The sequence below is a fragment of the Mus pahari genome, chromosome 2 (assembly GCF_900095145.1).
Source record: "Mus pahari chromosome 2, PAHARI_EIJ_v1.1, whole genome shotgun sequence".
Classification (NCBI taxonomy): domain Eukaryota; kingdom Metazoa; phylum Chordata; class Mammalia; order Rodentia; family Muridae; genus Mus; species Mus pahari.
Genome location: NC_034591.1, coordinates 128,402,380 through 128,426,300, shown reverse-complemented (window position 1 = coordinate 128,426,300; position 23,921 = coordinate 128,402,380). Strand labels below are relative to the sequence as shown.

Genomic DNA, 23,921 nt, shown 5'->3' with positions numbered 1-23,921 from the left:
ACAATTGGGTTGGAATTTTGATGGGGATTGCATTGAATCTGTAGATTGCTTTTGGCAGGATGGCCATTTTGACTATGTTAGTCCTGCCAATCCATGAGCTTTCCTCCCTACTTTATAACTCACCCAATTTGCTGTTCTTTTTCTCTTTCTCCAACAACAAAAATCCAAGAAACAACAAAAAACTTAGAAAAACTAAAGAAATAGAATAAGACATAAATAAATAAACAAACAAATAAAGTACACAAACAACAATAACAAAAACCCCATAGAGTCTATTTTTTATTGGCCATCTACTCCTAGGCATGAGACCTGCCTGGAGTGTGGGCATAAGTGACACTCCATTGGAGAACACTGTGACTAGCTTCTTGGCTAGGGGTGGGGCTTTATGTTCACTTCCCTTTCTCCATGCTGAGATTTTGTCTGGTTTGAACTTGTGCAGGTCTTGTGCATGCTACACAGTCTCTAATTCATAGATGTGTTAATCCTGATGTATCTGAAGACTCTGTTCCTAGGGGTTATTTGATAGTATAAGATGTTTAATTGAGGCGTTGTCTTTTTCATTATCAGGTGACTCCATTTAAGTTTATTTCATATGGTATGAAATACGTGTGTGTGTGTGTGTGTGTGTGTGTGTGTGTGTGTGTATTTGGAAGCGTCTATACTAGTGGGTTTCCGTATGGTTTTATAAAGACCTCTAGTGTTAGGTGTCTCTCTGTGCTCCCTCCTTTACTCTGTCCTCCAGTTCTCCTTCCCGTTTGACCCTCCTGCTGTCCTCTTTATCTCTTTATAATACTCTATTCTGTTTCCTTTTCCTTGGAAGGTCACTCTGCTCCCTGGTCTCTTACTAGCTATCTAACCTTTGTTATTTGGGTTGAAATATGTATATCTAAACTTAAAAGCTGACATTCGCATATAAGAGAAAACATTCAATATTGGACCTAGGTTTCCTCACTCATGATGATTGCTTCTAGCTCCATCTGTTTACCTGAAAATGTCATTATTTCACTTATCTTAACAGCTGAAAGCTCCATTTATTGGTTGGTGGATATCTAGGCTATCTAGAACTATGGTTATTATGACTAAAGCACTAATAAGCATGGATGAACGAGTGTCTCTGTAATAGCATGTTGAGTCTTTTGGATATATATTCAAGACAGAGAGAGCTGGATCTTGTGGTAAATTGGTTTTCATCTTTTTGAGGAGCTTTCACACTGATTTCATAGTGAGTATACCTGTTTGCACTCCCACCAGCAGTGAAAAGTGTTCTTCTTCCCTGCATTCTCACCATTTGTTTGATTGATTTTGGCCTTTCTGACTGGGGTGAGATGTAATGTCAAAGTAGTTTTAATTTTCTTGGTGGCTTAGGATATTGAAGATATTAAAAATGCTTAGGCTGTTGAAGATTTTAAAAATGTTTCTTAGCCATTTGTGTTTCATTTTGAAGGCGGTTTAATTCTGTACCCTATTTTAAAATTGTGTTTTCTTGATGTTCAGGTTTTTTTTTTTTAGGTCTTTATATATTATAGATTCTAACCCTCTATCAGATTTCATATTCTGTAGATGACCACTTTGCTCGAATGATGGTGTCTTGTTATACCAAACTTTTAACTTCATAACAAATGAAGTCCCATTTGTTACTTGTTGGTCTTAGTGCCTATGTTGTTGATGTCCTGATCAGAAATTGCTCTCCTGTGCCTACAAGTTCAAGCTAATAATTCCCTACTTTCTCGTCTATAAGATCCCTCCCTATATCTAGTCATACGATGAGGTTCTTGATCCATTTGGAATTGAGTTTTGTGCAGGATCATGGATATGGATCTATTTTTATTCTCCCTGCAGCTATCCAGTTTGACCAACATTATTTGTTGGAGATGCTCTCTTTTCTCCAGTGTGCATTTTTAGTTTCTTTGTCAAAAATTAGGTGTTTGTAGGTATGTGGAATTATCCCCAGGCCTTCAGTTCTGTTCTATTGATCAACGCATCTTTTTATGTCAGTACCATGTGTTTTAAATTCCTGATGCTCTATACTACAGTTTGAAATCTGGGCTGGTGATGCTTCCAGCAGTTCTTTTATTGCTCAGGATTGTTTTGGCTATCTTGGATTTTGTGTTTCTAATGTAATATTCATAATATAGAAACATACTTTAAGTGATAAAATGGACTTCAAGAATTAGAAAAGAGATTCATGCGAGTTTCAGAGCAGAAAGAAGAAATGACATGGACACCTGAGAAATCAGACTGCCTAAGAAATTTGTCTTCTTGTTTTCTTGTATTTTTTGTTTTTAGGAAACAGAACAGAGGGTCTCTTTGTGGTGCTTTCATACATTTACATCATGGAACTTTGCCCATGTTCCCCCATCACCCTGTCCTTTGTAGATGGCTGCTTTCCTCTACCAAACTTTTCCCATTAGTGTTTTACTTAAAAAGCCTTACATGCACAGAAAAGTAGACAAAATGGTACTGTCCATTACTGTCAAAGATATATTTATTACCTGATGCAATTTCTCCTCCTTTTTTGTCTCCTAGATACAAACATTTATATGTGTTTTGATTTTTGGTATTTTCATTTTTATTTTTTCTTAACTATTTGAAGTTGGATACATATGCTTTACAAATTTTATTGGAATGTTTCTATTTATGGGAAGAAACAAAACTTTAAATCTCTTCACAAATGAATCTCACCTTGGTTTAAAATACGTAACTACACCAAACTACTACTTATAACATGAACATTTGTTAAATTATATAAACAACTAGGGCTGTGTAGATGGCTTAGCAGGTAAGGTCACTTGGTATATAAGCATGAGAATTTGAGTTCAGATCTCAGCACTCATGTAAAAAACCTCGCATGGCTATATGCCTGTAACTCCAGTGCTGTGGGGAGTAGGGACAGAAGGATTCCGGGGCATTCTGCTCACCAGCTGAGCTTCAGGTTTAGTGAGAGACCCCTCTCAAGAAAATAAGGCAGAGAGTGGAGAGCAGAACACTCAGTGTTCTCTGGTCTTCGCATGTGCACAAGTGTGCACATCATACCTACGTGCATGTAATACCACACACACACTCAGGCACATATCCTAACTTATGCAAACAGTTCTCAGATTTCATGGTAATATTGTTAAAGTAGAAAACAGTATTTAACTATGGTGGGATTTCCTTCCTGGATGCCACTGGTTTTGAGGCAAAGGTTGCCCCCTTCCTTTTTTTAATTAAAATCTGTTGATGAGAAAGACGTGGTGAGTAAGAGTGAACTGTTGATGATCGTAAGGTCTGAGGCAGGAGACAAACATGCAGGTTACGAACAAAGACAGTAGCCTTCTATGTTTGAAGAAACCACAGTTGAGATTTTGAAACTTGTGCATTGATTTCCATTTTTGTCATTTTTGATGGGAGGAATTCTGAATATGTTTCTTTTTTTTTAGGTCATGGTTTTTACAAAGAACCAAACAGAGAAGGAAATAGAGGAAATTCACAGTAAATATCGTAAGTTGTGAAACATGTGCTTATTGTAAGGAACTTGAGTTGCTGTTTTACATATTTAGTAATTAAAAATGGTGGTTATTAATGTTCAGATAACCTTGTTAATGTTGCTTCAGTGACTGGGTTTTAGTGGAGTGTCTGTGTAGTGCCTGCCTTTTAAGATCTGTGACTAACGTTCAGCTTTGAGCTCATCATCACCAAGAACTTGGCAAATATGAGTTAGTTCTCAGAAAACACTATGTGAGAAGATGGTGCAGGCATAGAAGCATGTGGGACTGCACCATGCCCCAGGCCTGCAGTGACAGTTCTTCTGTACGGAGGGACAGCACTTGGTGTCCCAGGCCTTCAGTGACAGTTCTTCTGTATGGAGGGACAACACTTCTGTGTCCCAGGCCTGCAGTGACAGTTCTGTATGGAGGGATAGCACTTCTGTGACTGAGAGATTTGTGTCAGAAATGGGTTTCCTTCTCTCGTTAGCGTCCTCGCATGCTTCATCACTCCCTTTCCCTGAAGTGGCTGGCTGTGTACCTTTGCCAGTGACACCTTACTGGCTTTGTTAACTGGGTAGTTGTTATTTCTTTACTTAGTTGATGTTTCACTTTTTATTTCTTAGGTTTTTCCTGAGAACAAGACGGAGTCTATTTGTATGGCCCTGGCTGTTCCTGAACTTGCTATATAGACCTGGCTGGCTTAGAACACACAGAGATCTGCCTGCCTCTTTGATTTTAATTTAGTTTAATTTTTGCAGTGCTAAGGATTGAATCTAAGATCTTGCATGTAGTAGGCTAGCATTCCTGGAAGAGTTACATCTCTAACCTCAAATTTAGTGAGGACTGAAACTGCTTCTTGCTCTGGGTCCTGGCGAATTCTCCTTCTCATTCTTCCAACTTTCCTCTCTCTCCCTCCCACTCCCCCTCTCCCTTTCTCTGTCTCTTTTTGTTTATTGAGAATAGGTCCAGTGTTACTTGGCAGGTCAGTAATGTAGCCAAAACAAACCAAGATAAAACCAGAAACAAAGCAAACCATAGAATTTTCTCCCTCCCCAAATGTAGAAATAGATGTACAAGTCTACTCTGTAAATGAAGTAACAAACCTGACTTACTTTCCTCCATTTAAAAAAATGAGTATGATGAAATAATAAGTTAACATTTGTTTTAGATGCTGGCAAACAGGTAGCACAGGGCTGTGTGAGCAAAAACAAGATGAAAAGCACCGTAGCCTGCTGGCAGTTATCAGGTAATCGGTGGGAGCCTGTTGCTAACTACCATGGACTGAGACAGACATCATAGTTCTTGGAAGCTAAGGTGGTCAGGATCGGTGGCTTCCTGAGGACTGGATGACAAGCATGCTTTGACATGCCCATCTAGGCTTCACTATTTAATTTTGTCATTTCTTGGTGCCATATGATGGGATCTTGTGATATACTTGTCTGCATCACTGTATCTTTTATTTATTTTTCAAAATAAATTAGTTTAATCTTTTGCTCCTTAAAACAATAATAAATAAATAAATAAATAAATAAATAAATAGGTGTGTTTTCCTGGCAGTGGTAGTACATGCTTTTAATCCCAGCTCTTCAGAGGCAGAGGCAGGTAGAGTTCAAGGCCAGCCTAGTCTACAGAGTGAGTTTCAGGACAGACAGGACTACACAGAGAAACCCTGTCTTGGTTAAAAAAAAAAAAAAAAAAGTGTGTTCATTTCTTTATTGTTGAAGTGTTCAGAATTTTTCTTATACTTTTTATTGCAACTATTTTTTAATCAAATATGTTTTGTAAATATTTTACTTTAGTAAAGGATATGCATGATGTTTAATTGTGAAATTATGTCACCTATTACTCTATTTTGAACAGCATGTAAATGTGATTCAGTAGTGTAGTGTGTATACTAGCCAGGACAGAAAGACAATAGAGAAGTAATATATAGATTCAAAAGGGGAACAATAAAACTTGTAAGTCAGAGATGGCAGATTTCCTTTACAGTGGTATGAGCCATAAAAGAGAAGTTGTAACTTCAGATTACAAGAGTTTAAGACATTTGCTCTTAAAAAGAACTAAAAACGAGACAAAAAAACCCCCAACTATTGATTAAGATAAAGTTTCTGTAAATCTTAGTTAGGTCTGACAGAGTATAATAATGCATTCTATAAAAATCTCTAATGTGGTAAATGCCACATTAAGAAAATGGGTAAGGCTGGGCGGTGGTGACACACACCTTTAATCCCAGCACTTGGGAGGCAGAGGCAGGCGGATTTCTGAGTTCGAGGCCAGCCTGGTCTACAAAGTGAGTTCCAGGACAGCCAGGGCTATACAGAGAAACCCTGTCTCAAAAAACCACAAAAAAAAAAAAAAAAAAAAAAAGGAAAAGAAAAGGAAAATTGGGTAAGAGTGTGAAAAGACAATAAAGAAGATACTCGAATGCTACAAGAATTACATGAAAAGATAGTGTCATTAGTCTGAAAAGATGTAGTTTTATTAATCACGAATCTATTGTGAAATACAAATTAAAGCTTTAACAGTGAAATTGTGTGTTCATTGAAGGGATGCTGGTCAGGAAGACCAAATATCTAGAAACACCATGTGGTATGTTATGTGTAGTAAAACAAACTGGTCAGGGAAGAAGAGGGAGCTCTGGCTGGCTCTTACCTCATGGAGTTAGAAGCACTGCAGCCTGAGAAAAGCCAGGCTAAACAGTAAGATGAGTATATTCCACGCATAACATTCTAGAAAGACTAAAGAGTAGTGTCAGAAAGCTTGTTGGCGCTACCATGGACATTGGGTAACAGAACTGTGGCAGTGCAAAAAGAATTCTTAGGTGGTTTTTGTCTTTCAGTTCAAGGCAGTGTACTTAGCTACTAAATTCCGTGTGTCATACATGAGAAGTCTGGTTTTTTTAATTAATAAGAAGCATTTTCTAAGTTTTGCAAATAACTTTAAAAAGTTTTTCGTATCTATTTTCTAAGTGTGTGTGCATGGGGGTAACCATATGCCACAAAATACATATGGCAGTCAGAGGAGGAGTCTGTTCTCCCTTCCTACCACATGGCCGCAGGGATTAAATTCAGGTGTCAGGTGTGTTGGCAGGTGTCTTTACCTGCTGAGGCATCTCTTCTGTAATCATCTTTAATGTCAAGCTGATTTTCATGTTGGTGTCTACGTTTGACCTTTTCCATGGCTTGTTTTGGTTGATGGATACCTGGCTTCACCAGAAAGGTAATGAAGCATTTTATAAATTCTTGAGAAAGGATACATATTATGCTAAAACTCGAACATTATTTCAGAAAAGTTAAGCAAAATTTGAAATCATATTGACACAACGCTATGTTAAATTCACTGGTCTGCTCTGTTCTTTCAACAGATCTGTTATTTGTGTGTGCTTTGCAATATTGTTAGTTATTTGGTATATATTGGCTTATTGAGTTCAGAATATTTGCAAATTGCCTTCTTTAACATCACCACCTGTTTCATCAGAAGATGTAGTGATAAGGAAACCATAACACTCAGCATCACATTCTCCTCCTTACTGATAACACTCGGTGTCACATTCTCCCTCTCTTTGACAGGAAGTAGTGACAGTGATTTTCCTTGGCTTTCTTGTCCTGTCATTCACTTCTGAGAATATGTGAACCAGTAATCCAAGCGTGGTAGCCGTGCTTTGTTGTGCTTTCACTTCAAGATGTTATCCTGAGCCAGATATGGTTGCAGTCAGGAAGTTGAGGCAGGGGGTTGGATGCTTGATGGTAGCCTGATCTGTATTCAGGGACCTGCATCCAAAAGAGCAAAGGATTCCTGTGCTGGCTAGTCTTATGTCTACTTGATACAAGCCGAAGTCATCTGAGAGACGGGACCCTCATTTAAGGAAGAGCCTTCATAAATGAGGCAGTAGACAAGTCATAGCAGCAGCCCTCCACAGCCTCTGCATCAGCTCTTGCCTCCAGGGTTCTGCCCTGCTTGAGTTCCAGGCCTGACTTTGTTCAGTGATGACTAGTGATATGGAGCTGTAAGCCAAGTAAATCCTTTCCTCCTCTAGTTGCGTTGGCCATGATGTTTTATTACAGAAATGGAATGCTAACTGTATCCCATTAAACAAATGGCTAACTTAGCTCACAGAGTCTCAGTGCTTTGATAGTTTTTACCGTGGAAGATTTTAGAAAGGCGTGTCATATACTCAAGAGCCAACATCTAATTAAATTAATTATTTTTCTTACTATTCTATCACACCAAAGAGATGTGTTTAGGCTTTATGCCACATATTTATTTATGTATAGAGAGAGTTGCTGGGGATCACACATACTAACCATGGGCCTGCTAAGTAGCTATCATGCTGCCCACCATCAAGATAGTTTTAGTCAAGTTGATTTTATGTTTTTTTCTAAGTGGTATTGTATGCATGCTGAGAGAAACAGCATTACTTCCTTGACATATACTAGAGAGGTAGACATCTCTCCACCATGATGTCTCACCACTCTTATGTTATATATTGTGTCATAATGAGAAAGAACGGGGGGGGGGGAGCTAAAGTGATGGCCCAGTTGGTAAAAGCATTATTCATGCAGAAAACCCAGGTTTGGTTCCCAGCACCCACATGAAGACTAACAACTGTCTGTAACTCCATTTTCAGAAGATCTAAACCCTCTCATGGCCTCCATGGGAACTGCACATATGTAATGCACAGACATAAATGGAGGCAAAACCCCCATACATGTAAAATAAGGAGCATTTAACATCTTAGTATGGTTGTGACCATAAGTGTTACATCATAGTCTTCGAAGGAAAAATTTCAGGGATCCTCAGTTGTACTGTACTCTGAAATACCCTGTGTAAGAATGTAGATGACGTAAAGAAAGGTGTCCTAAATGTCATGGTATAGACTTGAGGCACTTGGACATAAGGGATTGGAAATGTAGTTAGATGAATTGTGCCCCACAGTTCATTGCTGCTGTTGCTGGGAAGCTGGGTAAAAGGCAGTGATGAGGGGCTTGGGGATAGCAAACCTTGACAGTATACTCTGCTCTGCAGTAGTGTCATGGAGAGGAGGTGTCAGAAGTGAGACCACTCATAAAGTAGATAGCTCTTGGGGGAAGTGTGACCGTGTCTGGGAGAGGAGAAAAGGGAAGTAGCTGAAGTGAAGTTGGGTTCAGGGGAGTTTTTTTTTTTTTTTTTTTTTTTAAAGTTTGTTGTATAAGTTGAGTACTTATCTTAGTGACTTTTAGGCTTTTGGAATGTAACCCTTAGCCAGAAATGCTTCATATAACACTACTAAGTACATGCTCATATCACAGAAACTACTTTCACAAAACTATATTTCCCTTTACTGTTTTTGATGCACGTTGACACACTCCATTTTGTTCTCTGTTTCATTAGGAAATGAAAAGCCAGTCCCCCCACCACCTATGATATTGATGTAAAAAAGATTCTGATTCTGGTCTTAGTGATGGAGGTGGGAGCATAAACTAGGGGTTGGCCTTTAATTCTAACACAGTTAGTGTTGTTTCTTGGTAATGGCTAGGAAGGTAGAGCATGTGTACACAGACAAGGAGTCCTGTGCTTAGAAGACGATCCAAGCTTATTTCTCTTAAAATAAATTCATATGTTTTTTGGTCCTGCAAGGTCAACTAAAAAGGTCCATAAAGAGGCTGTGCTGGGGTTTAGATGGAGAGCAGAAAGTGAGCCACAGTCATTTTGAGTTGGTAGACACGGACTTGTTCATCAGTTTCCACAACTAATCAAACCACTTAATTGTTTTAAAGGGTTATTTGTTTCATGTGCATGAGTGCTTTGCCTGCATGCATGTCTGTGTGCCACATGCATGCCTGATACCCACATAGGTCAGAAAAAAGGGTTGGCCCTAGAACTGGAGTAATGGGTGGCTGTGAACCACCAGGTAGGTTCTGGTAACCAAACCTTCCTCTGGAAGAGCAGCCAGTTCTGTTAACTCCTGAGCCATTGTTGCAGCCCCAGATCCTCTTAAAAATTTTAAGAGGAAAATTCAAGACATATAACGCAAACTCATATTTTAGATTCAAGAGTGTTCCTTGCCAACTAGCAGATCCCCTAAGATAAGTGGAGTGATGAGTGGGAACAATTTTATTAGTCATAATCTGTTGGCATCATTTACTTTCTCTGCAGCAATCTTAGACTTCTTGAACAAGAGCCAGAGCAGTGACTGTTAGTTTTTGTTTCCAGCCTTGCCATGGGGTAACTAGATTCAAGCAAGAAAATGACACTTTATAAATCTGAGCTTTTAGGACTCTAGGGGTAAAGTCATTAAGCCCTTCTAAGTGTTAGTTTAATTACTTCAGGGATTTTTGAACAAACCTTAAGTCACAAAGTCACAATCCTCCTGTTTCCTGGTGGCTTAGAAAAAGAAAAAAAGAAAGTGGCTGTGGTGGTTTCTGTTGTCAGTGTGATAAAATCTAAAATCACCCCTTAGATGGGCCTCTGGGAATGCCCCTGAGGATATCTTTATTGTGTTGAGAAAACCTGCCCATGGTGAGTGGCACTTGATTGGAATACTAGATTTAAAATTTTGATACAGATGTATTTATTGTTATGTGTATGAGTTCTTCCTGCATCTGTGGCTATGCACCGTGTGTGTGTGTGTGTGTGTGTGTGTGTGTGTGTGTGTGTGTGTGTGTGTGTAGTACCTTCAGAAGCCAGACATGGGCATCAGAAACCCTGGAACTGGAGTTACAGTCGTTAGCCATCAAGTCAGTGGTAATTGAAACCAAGTCCTTTAGAAGAGCGGCTAGCTCTCTTAAACTCAGCCATCTCTCCAGCCCTGTGGATCCTAGATTTTATAATTGCTTCGAAGGGAGCTGAACAGCAACACTGTATTCAGTGTTCATTTGTTTTCCTGTTGTGAATGAGATGTGACCAGCTGCTTCAGGCTCCTGCCACCTGGGCTGCCCTAAATAAACCTTTCTCTCTAAGTTGCTTTTGTAGGTATCTTATCACAGCAACAGGAAAGAAACCAAGATGATAAGCCTGTACTTGGCTTAAACTCCCCATGCCTAATAGCTCCAGGAGGAAGATGGTAGTGTTGTGTTCATGCATTCTGGGAGCTGGGGAAGTAGATGAGGTGGTTTTCTTTACATGCATGGAATTAAGTAGGTCATGTAAGAAGTTATTGTGTCCTTCTGTGCAGACGTTTGCCTGCTTCTAAAGAGTTTCAACTCCAAAGTGGCAGTTCAAACCTTTTGTAACTCCAGTTCCAGGAGATCTGACACCCTCTTCTGACCTCCTTGGGTATACTTATGAACATAAAGACTTACAAACAAACACTTACATAAGCTTAAAATAAGGATAAATAGATATTTTAAAAATTACAAAAATAAAAATAGAATTTTAAAGACTGACTGAAGATTGGGAAGATGGTTTTGAGGTATACCAAAGAGAATCAGTGGAGCAGTCCAACTTGTGGATGAGGAATATAAGAAAAGATTTCACATGGAGGCAAAATGGCTTCTTCCATACTGGGGTAAGAATGTCAATTGAACTGATTCTCTGGCTGAGGGAATTTTGCATTCCTATAGAGAATTGTTTTCTAGGGCTGTTGGTTCCTTGTAACTTGCAGAAGGTACTGAATGGCTAGAATCCTGGCTAGGAGGGTAGCTCTGGGCGTGCCTGCTTAGAACCTCACCCCAGGGCGCTCACTGGTCCTTTGTATTGTGCTAAATGTAGAAGAAACCAGGCATTGACCAGTGTCTTGTCAGCTATGTGGGAAATCCTTAGGATTTTGTTTGTGCCATTACAGCATTTTCTAAACTGGGAGGGCACTGCAGACAGCGTTGTTTCAAATCATTACAAGTCCAGCTGCTGTGACCTTGGTTCATCTCACAAGTGGCCTAGCCTTTGTGCTCTACACCGAGGGGTCTTGGGGGTGTATGCTTAGTCTCTGTAATGATGATCTTGAAGTCAGGGTTATGAAATTATGTTTTGAAGTGTTAATGTGGTGGTAAAGATTGCTGTTACATATCTTAAAACAGGAGCTATTGGTGCGCTGCGAGTGTCAGATGTTAAAAGCATTCTGCTGAGGAACAGAAGTGTTAGGAAAGCATTATAAACCTACTTCCTACAGCCTTGGCTTTTGTGTCAGTTACTGTAATCCACTTAGCCTTAGTAGTCTTGTGGATCTTGAACATTAGAAAACCATCTTTTGAGTGTATTTTAGAAGTGTCAATCACCAGTGTGTGGCACATGCCTGAAAACCCAGCATTTGGGAAGCAGAGGCAGGATTATGAGTTTGAGGTCCTTTGTGGTTACAAAGTGAGTCCCTGCCTCACTGAAACAAAGTTAAGATGGGATGGAGTGAGGAAATGGTTATCAGTCTGAGTTTCATGCACTGTGCAAAGCCCCTCCGTACAAGGGTTTGGGGAGGAAAAAAACCTGGAGTAGCAAATGATACCATTCATTCATGTTTGCTCTGGGGGAGAGAAGGATGGGGGAGACTTTTCAGTTGCCCCCAAGCCCTCTGTGGTCTTCTGCATGGCCCATCTGCATCCAGGGCAGGTGACTGTGAATGATGTTGCTGAGTAGCTGTGCACCTGATACTCAGTGTGTCATGGGCAGATGCTTCACACACTGACAGTTCTTTTGAATTTTAGGTAAAAAGCACCAGAATGCATTCCATCTTCTGGTGGATCAGGCCAAAAAAGGGTATAAGAAAACTGGCAGAGTTTCAAAAGCTGCAGCAGTGAGAATAGATGAGCCTGCAGAGACATTGCCGCCTGAATGTATGGGTAAGACTTACTACAAGGGTAGTGGGTTTCTTTCCTTTTATATTCACTTACTCATTGTCATTGTGTGTATGTGTGTGCATACACTCGTGCACATGTGAGGAAGTTGCAGGATAACTTGTGGGAGTTGGCTCTGTCCTTCCACCGTGTATGTGGGTTTCAGTGACCAAACCCAGGATGTCAGGCTTGGTGTCAAGTGATTTACCACTGATCCGTCCTCATTTTATTTTTTTAATTATAAAAAACATAAAACCAATGTTGTTTACTGAAGTTAATCAGTATTTAAGGGATTATTTTTTTTTTTTAGATAAGATTAATGTAGCAGTCATTGACTCTAAAGTAGCTTATTGCTTGCTTTAGAAACAAGGGAAGAGTGTCCTGAAGAGGCGACCCCTGAGGTCTGCTTACCTTGTACGCATGAAGCACCCCAATCACAGAGACGCTCTCTGATTGTCTAAGTGTGAGAATATTGTCTTTTCTTTTTTTTTTAAAGATTGATTTATTATATGTAAGTACACTGTAGCTGTCTTCAGACACCCCATCAGATCTCATTACAGATGGTTGTGAGCCACCATGTAGTTGATGGGATTTGAACTCAGGACCTTCGGAAGAATAGTTGGTGCTCTTAACCGCTGAGCCATCTCTCCAGCCCCCGTGAGAATATTTTCTAAGTATAATGTTTATTGCTGAAGATCCAAGGCAACCTACCTAGAAAGAGAATTTTTTTTTTAAGAATTATTTATTTTATGTATGTGAGTACACTGTAGCTGTCTTCAGACACACCAGAAGAGGGCATCGGATCCCATTACAGATGGTTGTGAGCCACCGTGTGTTTGCTGGGAATTGAATTCAGGAACTCTGAAAGAGCAGTCAGTGCTCTTAACTGCTGAGCCATCTCTCCAGCCTCAAGAATTATTTTTCTTGCTGCACTCTGATGTTTACTTTGGATGGAGTGTTGTGATGAAGAGTCTAAAGCTTATGTAGTTGGTATGCATTACTTAGTTTTGGTCTAACTTTAAATTTGAGATTAATGTTGTATTTCTGTTGCTAATGCTTTGGTCCATGAGCAAAACAGAATCACAATGGGGAAATTCTTTACTGCTTTTCTTAGTTGTGACAAAATGCACATAACATATTTTTGCTAATTCTTAGGTGCATAATTTATGGCTGTTAAATGCTTTCATAATACTGTTTAGCCATCTGTCTATACTCCAAACCTTTTCAGCATCCCCAGTACATACTGTACACAGTGCAGCATAACACTTCCTGCTCTCCCACATATCCCTCATGATCTCTGTTGTATCTGATTATGGAGTTGCTTGCTCTGGGTACCTGATGCAAATGAAATTAGATCGTATCTGTCTTCCTATATTGGCTTCTTTTTCTTTTTTTTTTTTTTTTTTTTTTTTTTTTTTTTTTTTTGAGACAGGGTTTCTCTGTATAGCCCTGGCTGTCCTGGAACTCACTTTGTAGACCAGGCTGGCCTCGAACTCAGAAATCCGCCTCCCGAGTGCTGGGACTAAAGGCGTGCGCCACCACACCTGGTGGCTTATTTTTCTAGGCATGTTTTTATTGTCTCGTGTAGTATTCAAATTTCTTTCGTTTTATGGCTTTAATAGTATTCCTTAATATGTGCATGCTGTGGTTTATCTATTGAGTTATTTTTGCCTTATTGAGTTGTGAATACTGTTTTTGTATGTGTTAGTTCTCAGATATCTGTTCAAGACTCTGCTCTCAGTGTGTTCTATTACATGTCTATTGTTTCTGTTGCTGTGATAAAAAGCTCTGACACCCCCCCCCCCAAACAAACAAACAGACAAACAAACACTTTGGGGGGAAATGAGTTTATCTGGCTTACACTCCCAGGTCACAGTCTCTTACTGAGGGATGTTAGGGCCAGGAACTTGAAGACAGGTCTGCTCACTCTTCCATACAGCATGACTTCTAACCAAGAGATTTACTTCACAGTCAAAGAAGTACAGCAGGAACCATGCAAAATACTGTTTGCTCCCAGCCTCTCAGGCCAGTTTATACTTAGCCTGCTTTCTTATACAGTTTAGGGCTGCCTGCCTAGAGATGCTACTACTCACAGTGAGCTAGGTCCTCTTACATTAACAATTGAGACAATCCCCCAGTGACGTGCTCATGGGCCAACCTAATCTAGGGAATTCCTCAGTTGAGACTTTCTTTCATATGATTCTAGGTTGTGTCCATTTGATAGTTAAAGCTAACCAGACAGTGTCTACATGGACTTTTTGGTTCAAATGGTAGTTCCAGGGTTAACCTTTTGAAGAACCAACACGTTGTGCTGCACAGTGGATGCATCGTTTTACATCCCAACTGGCAGTGTGTGTGTGTCTTATTTCTCCACATCCTGGCAGCACTTGCTAGTTTTGTTTGTTATGGAAATCACCTTCTATGTATGTGTTTCCTTGTTGTGGAGACCATCTGTATTAGTCAGGGTTCTTTAGAGAAATAGAACTGACAGAAAACACACACACACACATACACACACACACACAGAGAGAGAGAGAGAGAGAGAGAGAGAGAGAGAGAGAGAGAGAGAGAGAGAGAGACCAATTTGTGGGGGTAGGGTATTTAGTGGCTTCAGGCTGTGGTTTAGCTAGTCCAAAATATCTGTCTCCTGATTGAAAGGCCAAATTGTTCAGTCCAATAGTCTAGCTGGCTTTCAGCCTATGTTGGAAGCGCAAAGAAGTAGTTCCTAATGCCAGTTAATACCGTCAGCAACAGGGTAGATGGAGTTGCCAGAGAGTGAGGGCAAGCAGGGAAAAAGCAGAAACTTCCCTTCTCTAGCTTTTTATAACTCAGCTTATCATCAAAAAGTGTTGCTCAGACTTAGGGTGTCTTGTTACCTCAAATGATCTGGACAGGAAACTCCCTCACAGGTGTGCCCAGCTACTTGGGTTTTAGTGGATTGCAAATGTAGTCAAGTTGACAACTAAGGTAGCCATCACACATTTTTCTAGGAAGTTCAGCATCTGTTCATGTACTTATTGGCCATCTGTTTTGGAATTTATTCAGGTCCTTTGCCTACTTATTAATTGGGTGTTTGGGTTTTGATTGAGCTTTAGGGATTTCTTACTATGGATATCAATTCTTCCTTTTATATATATGATTTACAAATATTTGTAGACACTGTTTGTATTGTCATTTGTTTTCTGTATTGTCTTTTTTTTCTTGATAGTACTTTTCATGCACAAACCTGTTTTAACTTTTTATTGTGTCCAGTTTATTTATTTTTTTATTTATTGCTTGTACTTTTGGTGTTATATACATGAATTCCTTGCCAAATATACTGTTGTACAAATTGCCCCATTCTCATGATTTCTTCCTAGGATTTTGTAGTATCTCCCTGTAATGAGCAAGAGGCATGCATACTCAAGGGGGACCTGCTTCTCTTAGGGGAAGTCTGTTGTCTGAGTTTCACATTTGGGCTGTTTGGAGCCTGTGTTTCAAGGTTTAAGGGTAAACGGGAAAGATAGCTGACTTTTAGTGCTCACAAACTGTTAAATGATAGTCATTTTGATGGAGTTTTACCTTTTATAAACTAATGTAAGAGGGGAAGAAGAGAAGAGTGTAGTCATTGTGCAAAAATAAATGTTTAAGTTGAATCCCTATTTCCTTACATACTGGCTGATACTGGGTCACCTTGACACAAGCTAGAGTCATCAGAGGAAGAAGCCTCTGTTGAAGAAATGCCTCCACGAGATCCAGCTAAAAGGAGTTTTCTTACTTAGTGCTCAGTGGGGGAGGGTCCAGCCCATTTAGGGTGCCTTCCCTGGGTTGGTGGACCTGGGTTCTACAAGAAAGCGGGCTTCGCAAGCCAACGGAAGCAAACCACTAACAGCACCCCTCCATGGCCTTGGCATCAGCTCTTGCCTCCAGGATCCTGTCTTGTTTGAGTTGCTGTCCTAACTTCAGTCCCTTCAATGATAAACAGTGCTGTAAGTGTAAGCCAAATAAACCCTCTCTTCCTGAACTTGTTTTTTGGTCATAGAATTTCATCATAGAAGTAGAAACCCTAACTAAAATTATCTGCCAGCCCGACTGCATTCTTCCCAACTACTGGGTGAATGAATGGCCTGGGTGGGTGGAGTTCATAATAGGAAGTTCTGAATCTTCTGGCAAGTCACTGGTTATTGCCTTGCTCTCCCTATGAACAGCAGAGGGTGTGGCTCTGCCTTGGTCATGATGGTTTATTAGTACAGGTAACATTAGTTTGCACTGGTGTTGCGTGCTGGACTTCTATTTAACAAACATTGAGGGTCATTTCTGAAAATCTTGAATACATGAACTTAAGAAGCTATTTTTGTTTAAAAGAATTTGTCCAATTCAATATATTTTCTCTACTAATAAAACCTTCATAGTTGCTTTTATTCATGTAATTAGTTATTCATTATCTGAATTGTCAGGAGATAGTAAAGCCCTGTCATATTGGCACACACTGTAAAAGGGAGAGTCGTAGGCAACAGACAATCTGGCACAGCTGGTGGTGCACGCCTTTAATCCTAGTACTTGGGAGGCGGAGTCAGGTGAATCTCTGTGAGTTTGAGGTCGTCCAGTCTACAGAGAGAGTTCCAAGACAGCCAGGGCTACATGGAGGAAGCCATGGATTGAATAACCCCTCCCCAAAGTATCATTTCTTATTTTATAGTTTTAGAGTCAATGTTTTTTTTTTTTTTTTAACTTCTATTTTTAAAGTAGAAATAGCAACATTCAGTGTTAAAGAAATAAAAAAGTTTATATAAGGCGTACATTAAGATTCTCTTTAATTTTTAAAAATTTTATTTTTCTTTGTTAGCACAAGAAGATAATGTGAGCTTCTCAGATACTGTCTCAGCAATAAACCACTTTCCTCAGTCCAAGCTGGACTCACCAGGGCCGTCGGAGCCCGAGAGACCAGATGATTCTTCTAGTTGTACTGATATTCTTCTCTCCTCGGAATCAGATTCATGCAATAGGTAAGAAATGTGTAGACGTTGGTTCTTTTAAATAACTGCTTCCTATGTTTCATAGTCACTTTTCTGTTTTTGTGACAAAAGAGGAGAAAGGTTTTATTTTTGCTCACAGGTCTGGGGTTCTGGACCTCATAAGAAAATCAAGGTTTTTTTTTTTTTTTTTGTTTGTTTGTTTATTTAATTTGATGGAGCTGGTTGGTTAGATGACTAGTTTGGAGAGGAAGAAGGGTAAGTGCTGTGTTCACTTCTCAGTTTCCTGGAGCCTACACCCCAGCTCCAGGGAATGGTGCCCTGCCCACCTTTGTGGTAGGTCTTCCCGTCTCAGTGAACCTAATCAAGATGAACCTCTTAGGTGTGCCTGGAGGCTTGTCTCCTAGCTGGTCCCAGATTCTGTAGAGTTGGCCGTCAACACTACCCACCTAGAGCAGTGCTTCTCACCCTTCCTCATGCTGTGCTGACCTCCAGCTAGAACATTAGGTGGTTGCTACTTCAGAGCAGTGACTTTGCAGAGGCTGAGAACTGCTGGTCTAGAGGATAAGTCATAGTCCGAGTCAGGTCACTTTCTCTTCTGTTTATCTGCAGAGTCGTCTTCACAGAGATGGCAAACTGGGATGTGGGTGGGTAGTGTGGGGGTCTTAGACTGGCTTTCTTTTCTCCCCCTCAAGTTGGTAGAGCAAACATGGTAGGCAGTGGGGTTTTCTTGTTTAGTTGGTTTTCGTTTTATTTTGGTTTTTGGGTCATGAAAACTACTTCTGCTACACGATCAATACTGGATCCTCACCAGGACTTCTCTGGGAGGTGACTTAGTGATTAAGAGCACTTACTTTTGTTGAGGACCTGAAGTTGATTGCCAGCACTCACATCAGGCAGCTCAAAACTAGCTGTTATTCCAGTTTGGGGTATCTGATGCCCTCTGGCCTCCACAGGCATTAGTCAGACATGTACAATACACCCATGCATACATGCATACATACATCTTTAATAAAAGAAAAATCTTAAAGAGAACTTATCTGAGAAAGACTTTCGATGAGCTCCTAGAACCTGCATACAGGCAGGGACTGTGGAGAATGCTATACTCTGCTGCTGGTGCCTTAGCATAACTGTGTGGGAAGACGCAAACCTTATAGTCATGAAGAGGTGGGGATGGGAATATTTTAGGGATACTTAAGCCACTTTCTGTTATATTTTTATACGTGTACAAAAATGGTATTAAAAGCCTATGTTGAGGCTCCAGAGATGGGCCAGTCAGTGTTTAAGAGCCCCGGCTAGGCAATCGTGGTATTGGAATTTGCTCTGTAGAACCTGACTGCCAAACTGAAAATTCTATAAACGTCTCTAACTCTGGCTCCAAGGATCTGGCATCTCTTCTGAACTCCACAGCCACCAAGGGTACACATGCAAACAAAAATAAGTAAATAAAACTGGTCTTTACAAAACAACCCTTAACTGGGCTATGGTGGCACATGCCTTTAATCCCAGCACTTGGGAGGCAGAAGTAGTAGAATCTTTGTGTGTTTGGGGACACCCTAGTCTATACAGCCAGTTCCAAGACAGCCAGGGCTGCATAGAGAAATCCTGTCTCAACAACAACAACAACAACAACAACAACAACATAATAATAATAATAATAATAAAGAAAAACTAACCTTTTATTTAGTTAAGTTTAAAAACACTCTCTGGGTGTGTATAAATGAAGTTTTCTAAGTGGGAGGGAAGTATTGTACCTAAATTCACCTCTCCTTCCCTCCTTCCCTGCTTGCTTGTCACACAGTATGTTTTGCCTTGCCATCCGCATTGTCTTGGACTTTGAAATGCAACAATTGAATGTGAATAAGGTTCCTAACTCAGTTCAGACATAGTTTTCATCATTTAATTGGAAAACATGAAGTGATTTATAATGCAGGATGATGGTGGCTTGGCAGAAGGCTGTCACAGAGTTCGTGCCAGTGTCATTTAGTGACTCCAAAACTTAAATAGTCCAAGAGATGACCATTTGACTAGTGTAATTATCACCCTAGAATTCAGGAAAATAATTCAGAGTAAGAAGGTCAGTCAAAACTTAATTTCATAGTTAAATCAAAGCCTACTAAAGGTATGGGATTTTTATTTATTTGTATTTTATATTTTATATTCAGGCAACAGAGGGATGGGAGATGGGATACTATTGTGCCTTTGTTGAGATCTTCTGCAATCCTAAAATTGTGTCAACCTTTTAGCTTTGTAGGGTTGTCAAGTGAACTGAATGTTCATCTACAACTTAGTGTTGTAGTTCATAAATAAAGCTAGAATTTCATTCACTTTTTATATTGAAATATTTCTATCTTCATCTTTTGCATTTTAATCAGAAAGTTTTATTTTATTCTTTTTATGACCGTCTTGATTTGTGTGTGTGTGTGTGTGTGTGTGTGTGTGTGTGTGTGTGTGTGTGTGTGTAAATGAATATGAATCTTTAGGTCATTATTTTCAAAAAGTTTTTTATGTTTGTTTGCTTGGTTTGCTTTTTTGAGACAGCGTTTCTGGCTGTTCTAGAACTTGTTCTGTACACCAGGCTGGCCTTGAACTCAGAGCCCCACCTCCCATGCCTCCCAAATGCAGTGAGTAAAGGCAGTGCCACTACCCCCTGGCTGAAAAGTTACTTTTTAACTTAAAGGATATACTATCTTTTGTATGACAGGAAAAATATGAATAAGGTCTCCAGATTCTGTTACTGTAGCAGTATTCAACTTCTTGATTTTGATAGTTATGTGCTATGGTTATTGTATGGACTGATTTTTTTTTAAAGATTTATTTATTATATATACAGTTTTCTGCATACATGTATGTCTATATGCCAGAAGAGGGCATCAGATCCTAGTGTAGATGGTTGTGAGCCACCATGTGGTTGCTTGGAATTGAACTCAGGACCTCTAGAAGAGCAGTCAATGAGTGCCCTTAGCCGCTGAGCCATCTCTCCAGCCCCTGGACTTATTCTTAAGAAAGGCACACTGACAGATTATAGAACATTGGCAGCAATGCCCCAAATTAAAAAAAAAAAAATTCTTAATTATATATCATTTATGTCTATTGTGAAAAATAGAAAAATTAAAGGAATAATGTTTCATAATTTAATTAGGTTGAAATAACACTAGCACATTAATAATCGGCCTTCCACAGATAGGCAAATGTGTAGGTAGATGGGTTCTTTATTTTTTCCTACAGTAGGACCATGGTATTTTAAAGTTTTCTTGTTGTGGGTCTACTGTGAGTGAAAACGTGTGAATTGTCTTTCTGCCTTGCAGCCTTGCTCTCTTATAGTACAGAGCTGACCATGTTGAATTAAGAGGTTTGGTGTTTTGTTTTGTTCTGTTTCGTGCTAGAACAGTATTCAAGCTTATATAACATGGAAGATTGACCTTCTTTTGCCAGCTTGAAAACAGAAGATAAACAGATTATTAAGAATTTCAGATTGTTGTACAGTTCCTTGCTAGATGATTTCCCAGAGTTCAAGAGACTTGTCCAAATTTCTTTAAATTAACTTATTGTTCTCATTAATCAAGAAAAGAATGTAAATGTTGTTTTTATAAGAAAAAAAAAAAGAAAAGAATGCTTTTATTCACTGATTCTTGGCAAACTATGGACACTGCATTTTTATTGAAGGCTAAATTAGAAGCAAAGATGCTGTTGATTATGATTAGAGAAGAGAGACACTGGCTTCATAAAGGAATGATTTGTGAATTGTGTCATGCTTTTTCTTGGAAGAATCTTTAGATCATTATTTTGAAAAAAAATTTAATTTAAAAGAGATGGTGATCTTTTGGCATGGATGGAGAAGTACAAATAAGGTCTCTGGATTCTATTACTGTAGTAATATTTAATTTTTTGATTTATTGTATGGATTCATTTAAGAAAACCAAACTGAAGAAGTAAATACCACTGGCAACAGTGTGCTTTATCTGGTAGGGTGTTGTGTATGTGTGTAGCTACAGAGATAGCTTTCTGTGGTAGGGTGTTGTGTATGTGTGTAACTACACGGATAGCTGTGATAGACTGTTATCAACTGGAAGGTCTTGGGGCTTGTAGGTTTGAAATCATTAAAAATGTAAGTCTTTTTTAAAAGTCATCCATAATGAAAGAATTTTGGTTGTTATGCTGTAAGTGAAATGGCTGATTTTTCTAATCTAGGACATGTTTTAAAAAGGAAGATTTATGCTTTAATAATTAACTTTAAAAGTAGTAGCCGTGAGTTTGCATAAAGTGATAAATATTGTTTACATTTAATTTGGTCAACCTATGATCAGAGCCTGCTATGGGTGAATATCTGAGCTGCATGAGCAGTTGTGAATTTTAGCTAGGCCCTGATTAGCTAGGCCGGGCGGTTGTGGCGCATGCCTTTAATCCCAGCACTTGGGAGGCAGAGGCGGGCGGATTTCTGAGTTCGAGGCCAGCCTGGTCTACAAAGTGAGTTCCAGGACAGCCAGGGCTATACAGAGAAACCCTGTCTCGGGGGGGGGGGGGATAGCTAATACCATGATTCTGTGGTCAGATTTGTAGCCTGCCCTAGCTCAGGTAGGTGAGTCTTCCCACAGATGCTGAGGGTAGGCCGCATAAGGATCTGAGTCAATGTGTGAACGAATAACATTGTAACCTTTCTAAATCTGCCTCCCCAACCCCCCCCCCCAAAATAGTGAAGACTTTTTTGGTGTTAAGTTAGGCACAGCATTTGTAGTCTCCTCCCCCATCCACCATTAATTAATTTATTTATTCACTTGACATCCTGATTGTAGCCTCCTCTCCTCCCAGTCCCACCCTATCACCTCTTTCCCTCATGGCCCCCTCTGGGTACCAATCCATCCTGGCACAACAAATCCTGTCAGAATTAAACTAATCCTCTTCTACTGAGGCCAGACAAGGCAGCCCAGCTAGGGGAAAGTGATCTAAAGGCAGGCAACAGAGTCCAGGTCAAACAGCCCCAGCTCCAGTTGTTAGGGGACCACATGAAGACCAAACTGCACATCTGCTACCTATGTAAGCCCAGTCCATGCATGCTCTGGTGGTTCAGTTTCTGAGAGACCTTATGGGCCCAGGTTAGTTGTCTCTGTAGGTCTTCTAGTGGTGTCTTTGGCCCCTCTGGTTCTCTCAATCCTTCCTTCTATTCTTTCACAAGACTCCCTGAACTCTCCCTAATGTTTGGCTGTAGGTCTCGGCATCTGTTTTCATCAGCTGCTGGATGATGACAGTTAAGCTAGGCTCCTTTAATGTGTGTTTCTAGGTCTGGGTTACCTCACTTGGGATGATATATTCTAGTTCTATCCATTAGGCATAGCATCTTTATGAATGAAATTCCTCACAAGTATAGGCTAAGGTTTTGGGCCCTTACCAAATAGTACTTAGTCATTGGCCTATGTTTTCTAGTTTCATAGAATTTTTCAATCATTTCTGAAAGAGTGATCTAGAAGCTTGAAAGCCAGAGGAAAAAACAACACCCTCCCCTCCCAACCTTATTACTACCTTTTTAGAAAACATTAAATTCTAACCTCTCTTAACTTCTGAGAGAAATGGAAAATAATGGAGATAGCTTAAGGGAAAAGTGACATGAGTCATTCATCTTAGTTGGCTGTGGGTAAGGTCATTGCTTAGTGAGGGAACCAGGAAGCACTTTCTAATGAGCCAGTATACTCTCTTACAGCTAGAAGGGTACAGATGGCTCGTCGTCTGACATTATAAGGTGTGGCTTTTCTTGGGTGTTGCAGTGCTTGTCAGGGCAAGGACTGGGTGTCCCTAATAGTTGGGGTTGGGGAATCCAGGAGAGCATGAGTTTGAGAAGAAAGGTCAGAGAGCTGGAGTGTCCCTTCATATTTCAGAGCTGATGGGTCTCTCAGGAAGTTCTTGGACTCAGGAGTAATCTACAGCTTTTGTGTTCCTGGCCAGAGCCTCCTGAGTAGTTCTGTTACTCAAGACTACAGAATGGTGAAGCCTTGTTCAGGAGGCAGTGAGCTCTGTGAGCTTTAGTAGATGCTTCTCTAGTACTGGTGGTGCTCTAAGGTATATAATCCTAGCGACTTGGAGATGCAGAAGTGAAATGGCCAGGAGTCTTGTTAGTCAGGAAGAAAGTGGCAAGATCAGGTTTAACCCTACTGTGTGACTGTAGAGCCTCAACCAACCCAGCTTTTTTCCTCTGAAGAAAAGTATGAAGTGTGTACTTAGCCATGAGGGAGCAGACCTGACAGGAGGATTTGTATGAGAGGAAGCATTTGACTTTCCTCTCTATAGGGAATGGGAGGTGAGGCAGGAAAGGGTGTATGTCATCAAACCAGTGCTGGCCCCACCACTCACCAGCCATAGGTGACATGGGTATGTGTGTGTGCGTGCGTGCGTGCGTGCGTGCATGCATGTGTGTCTGTGTCTGTGTGTCTCCGTCCTTCTCCCCCACTTGCTGCAGTTGGAAGAGCTGGCCCCGGGGTCCTGAGAACTGGTGAGATGGCCTTGATGAGGGAGCCCTTGTAGGTGAGAGCCCTGAGGATGAAAGCAAGGGAGAGTGGCGCTCTGCCACTCACCTGCCATTGTCTGACTGAGGTTTCATCCTGGGGAAACTAACAACTGGTTGACTGGTTGAAAACACTTGGCTAAGTTCTCATGCAGGGCCAGGAAACTCATGTCATCTCACTTGGAGCTCTTCCCTACTGCTTCCAGCCCTCGTGCTGGGCAGACTGTCTTCCAATAGTAAGGCCAAGCCTGGCACACTGAAGGGATGG

At 40.3% G+C, this 23,921-nt stretch overlaps 1 protein-coding gene across 2 annotated transcripts in view; it reads left to right on the top strand.

Moving 5' to 3' along the window:
* The window catches only part of Rad18 (RAD18 E3 ubiquitin protein ligase), a 68,376-nt gene that overhangs the window by 26,492 nt on the left and 17,963 nt on the right, over window positions 1–23,921 (top strand). For both annotated transcript variants that reach the window (XM_029535144.1, XM_021191157.2), the window contains exons 9-11: window positions 3,420–3,480; window positions 12,080–12,214; window positions 17,034–17,193. In XM_029535144.1, coding sequence (XP_029391004.1) covers window positions 3,420–3,480; window positions 12,080–12,214; window positions 17,034–17,193 — 356 coding nt within the window. The remainder of the gene's footprint in view (window positions 1–3,419; window positions 3,481–12,079; window positions 12,215–17,033; window positions 17,194–23,921) is intronic.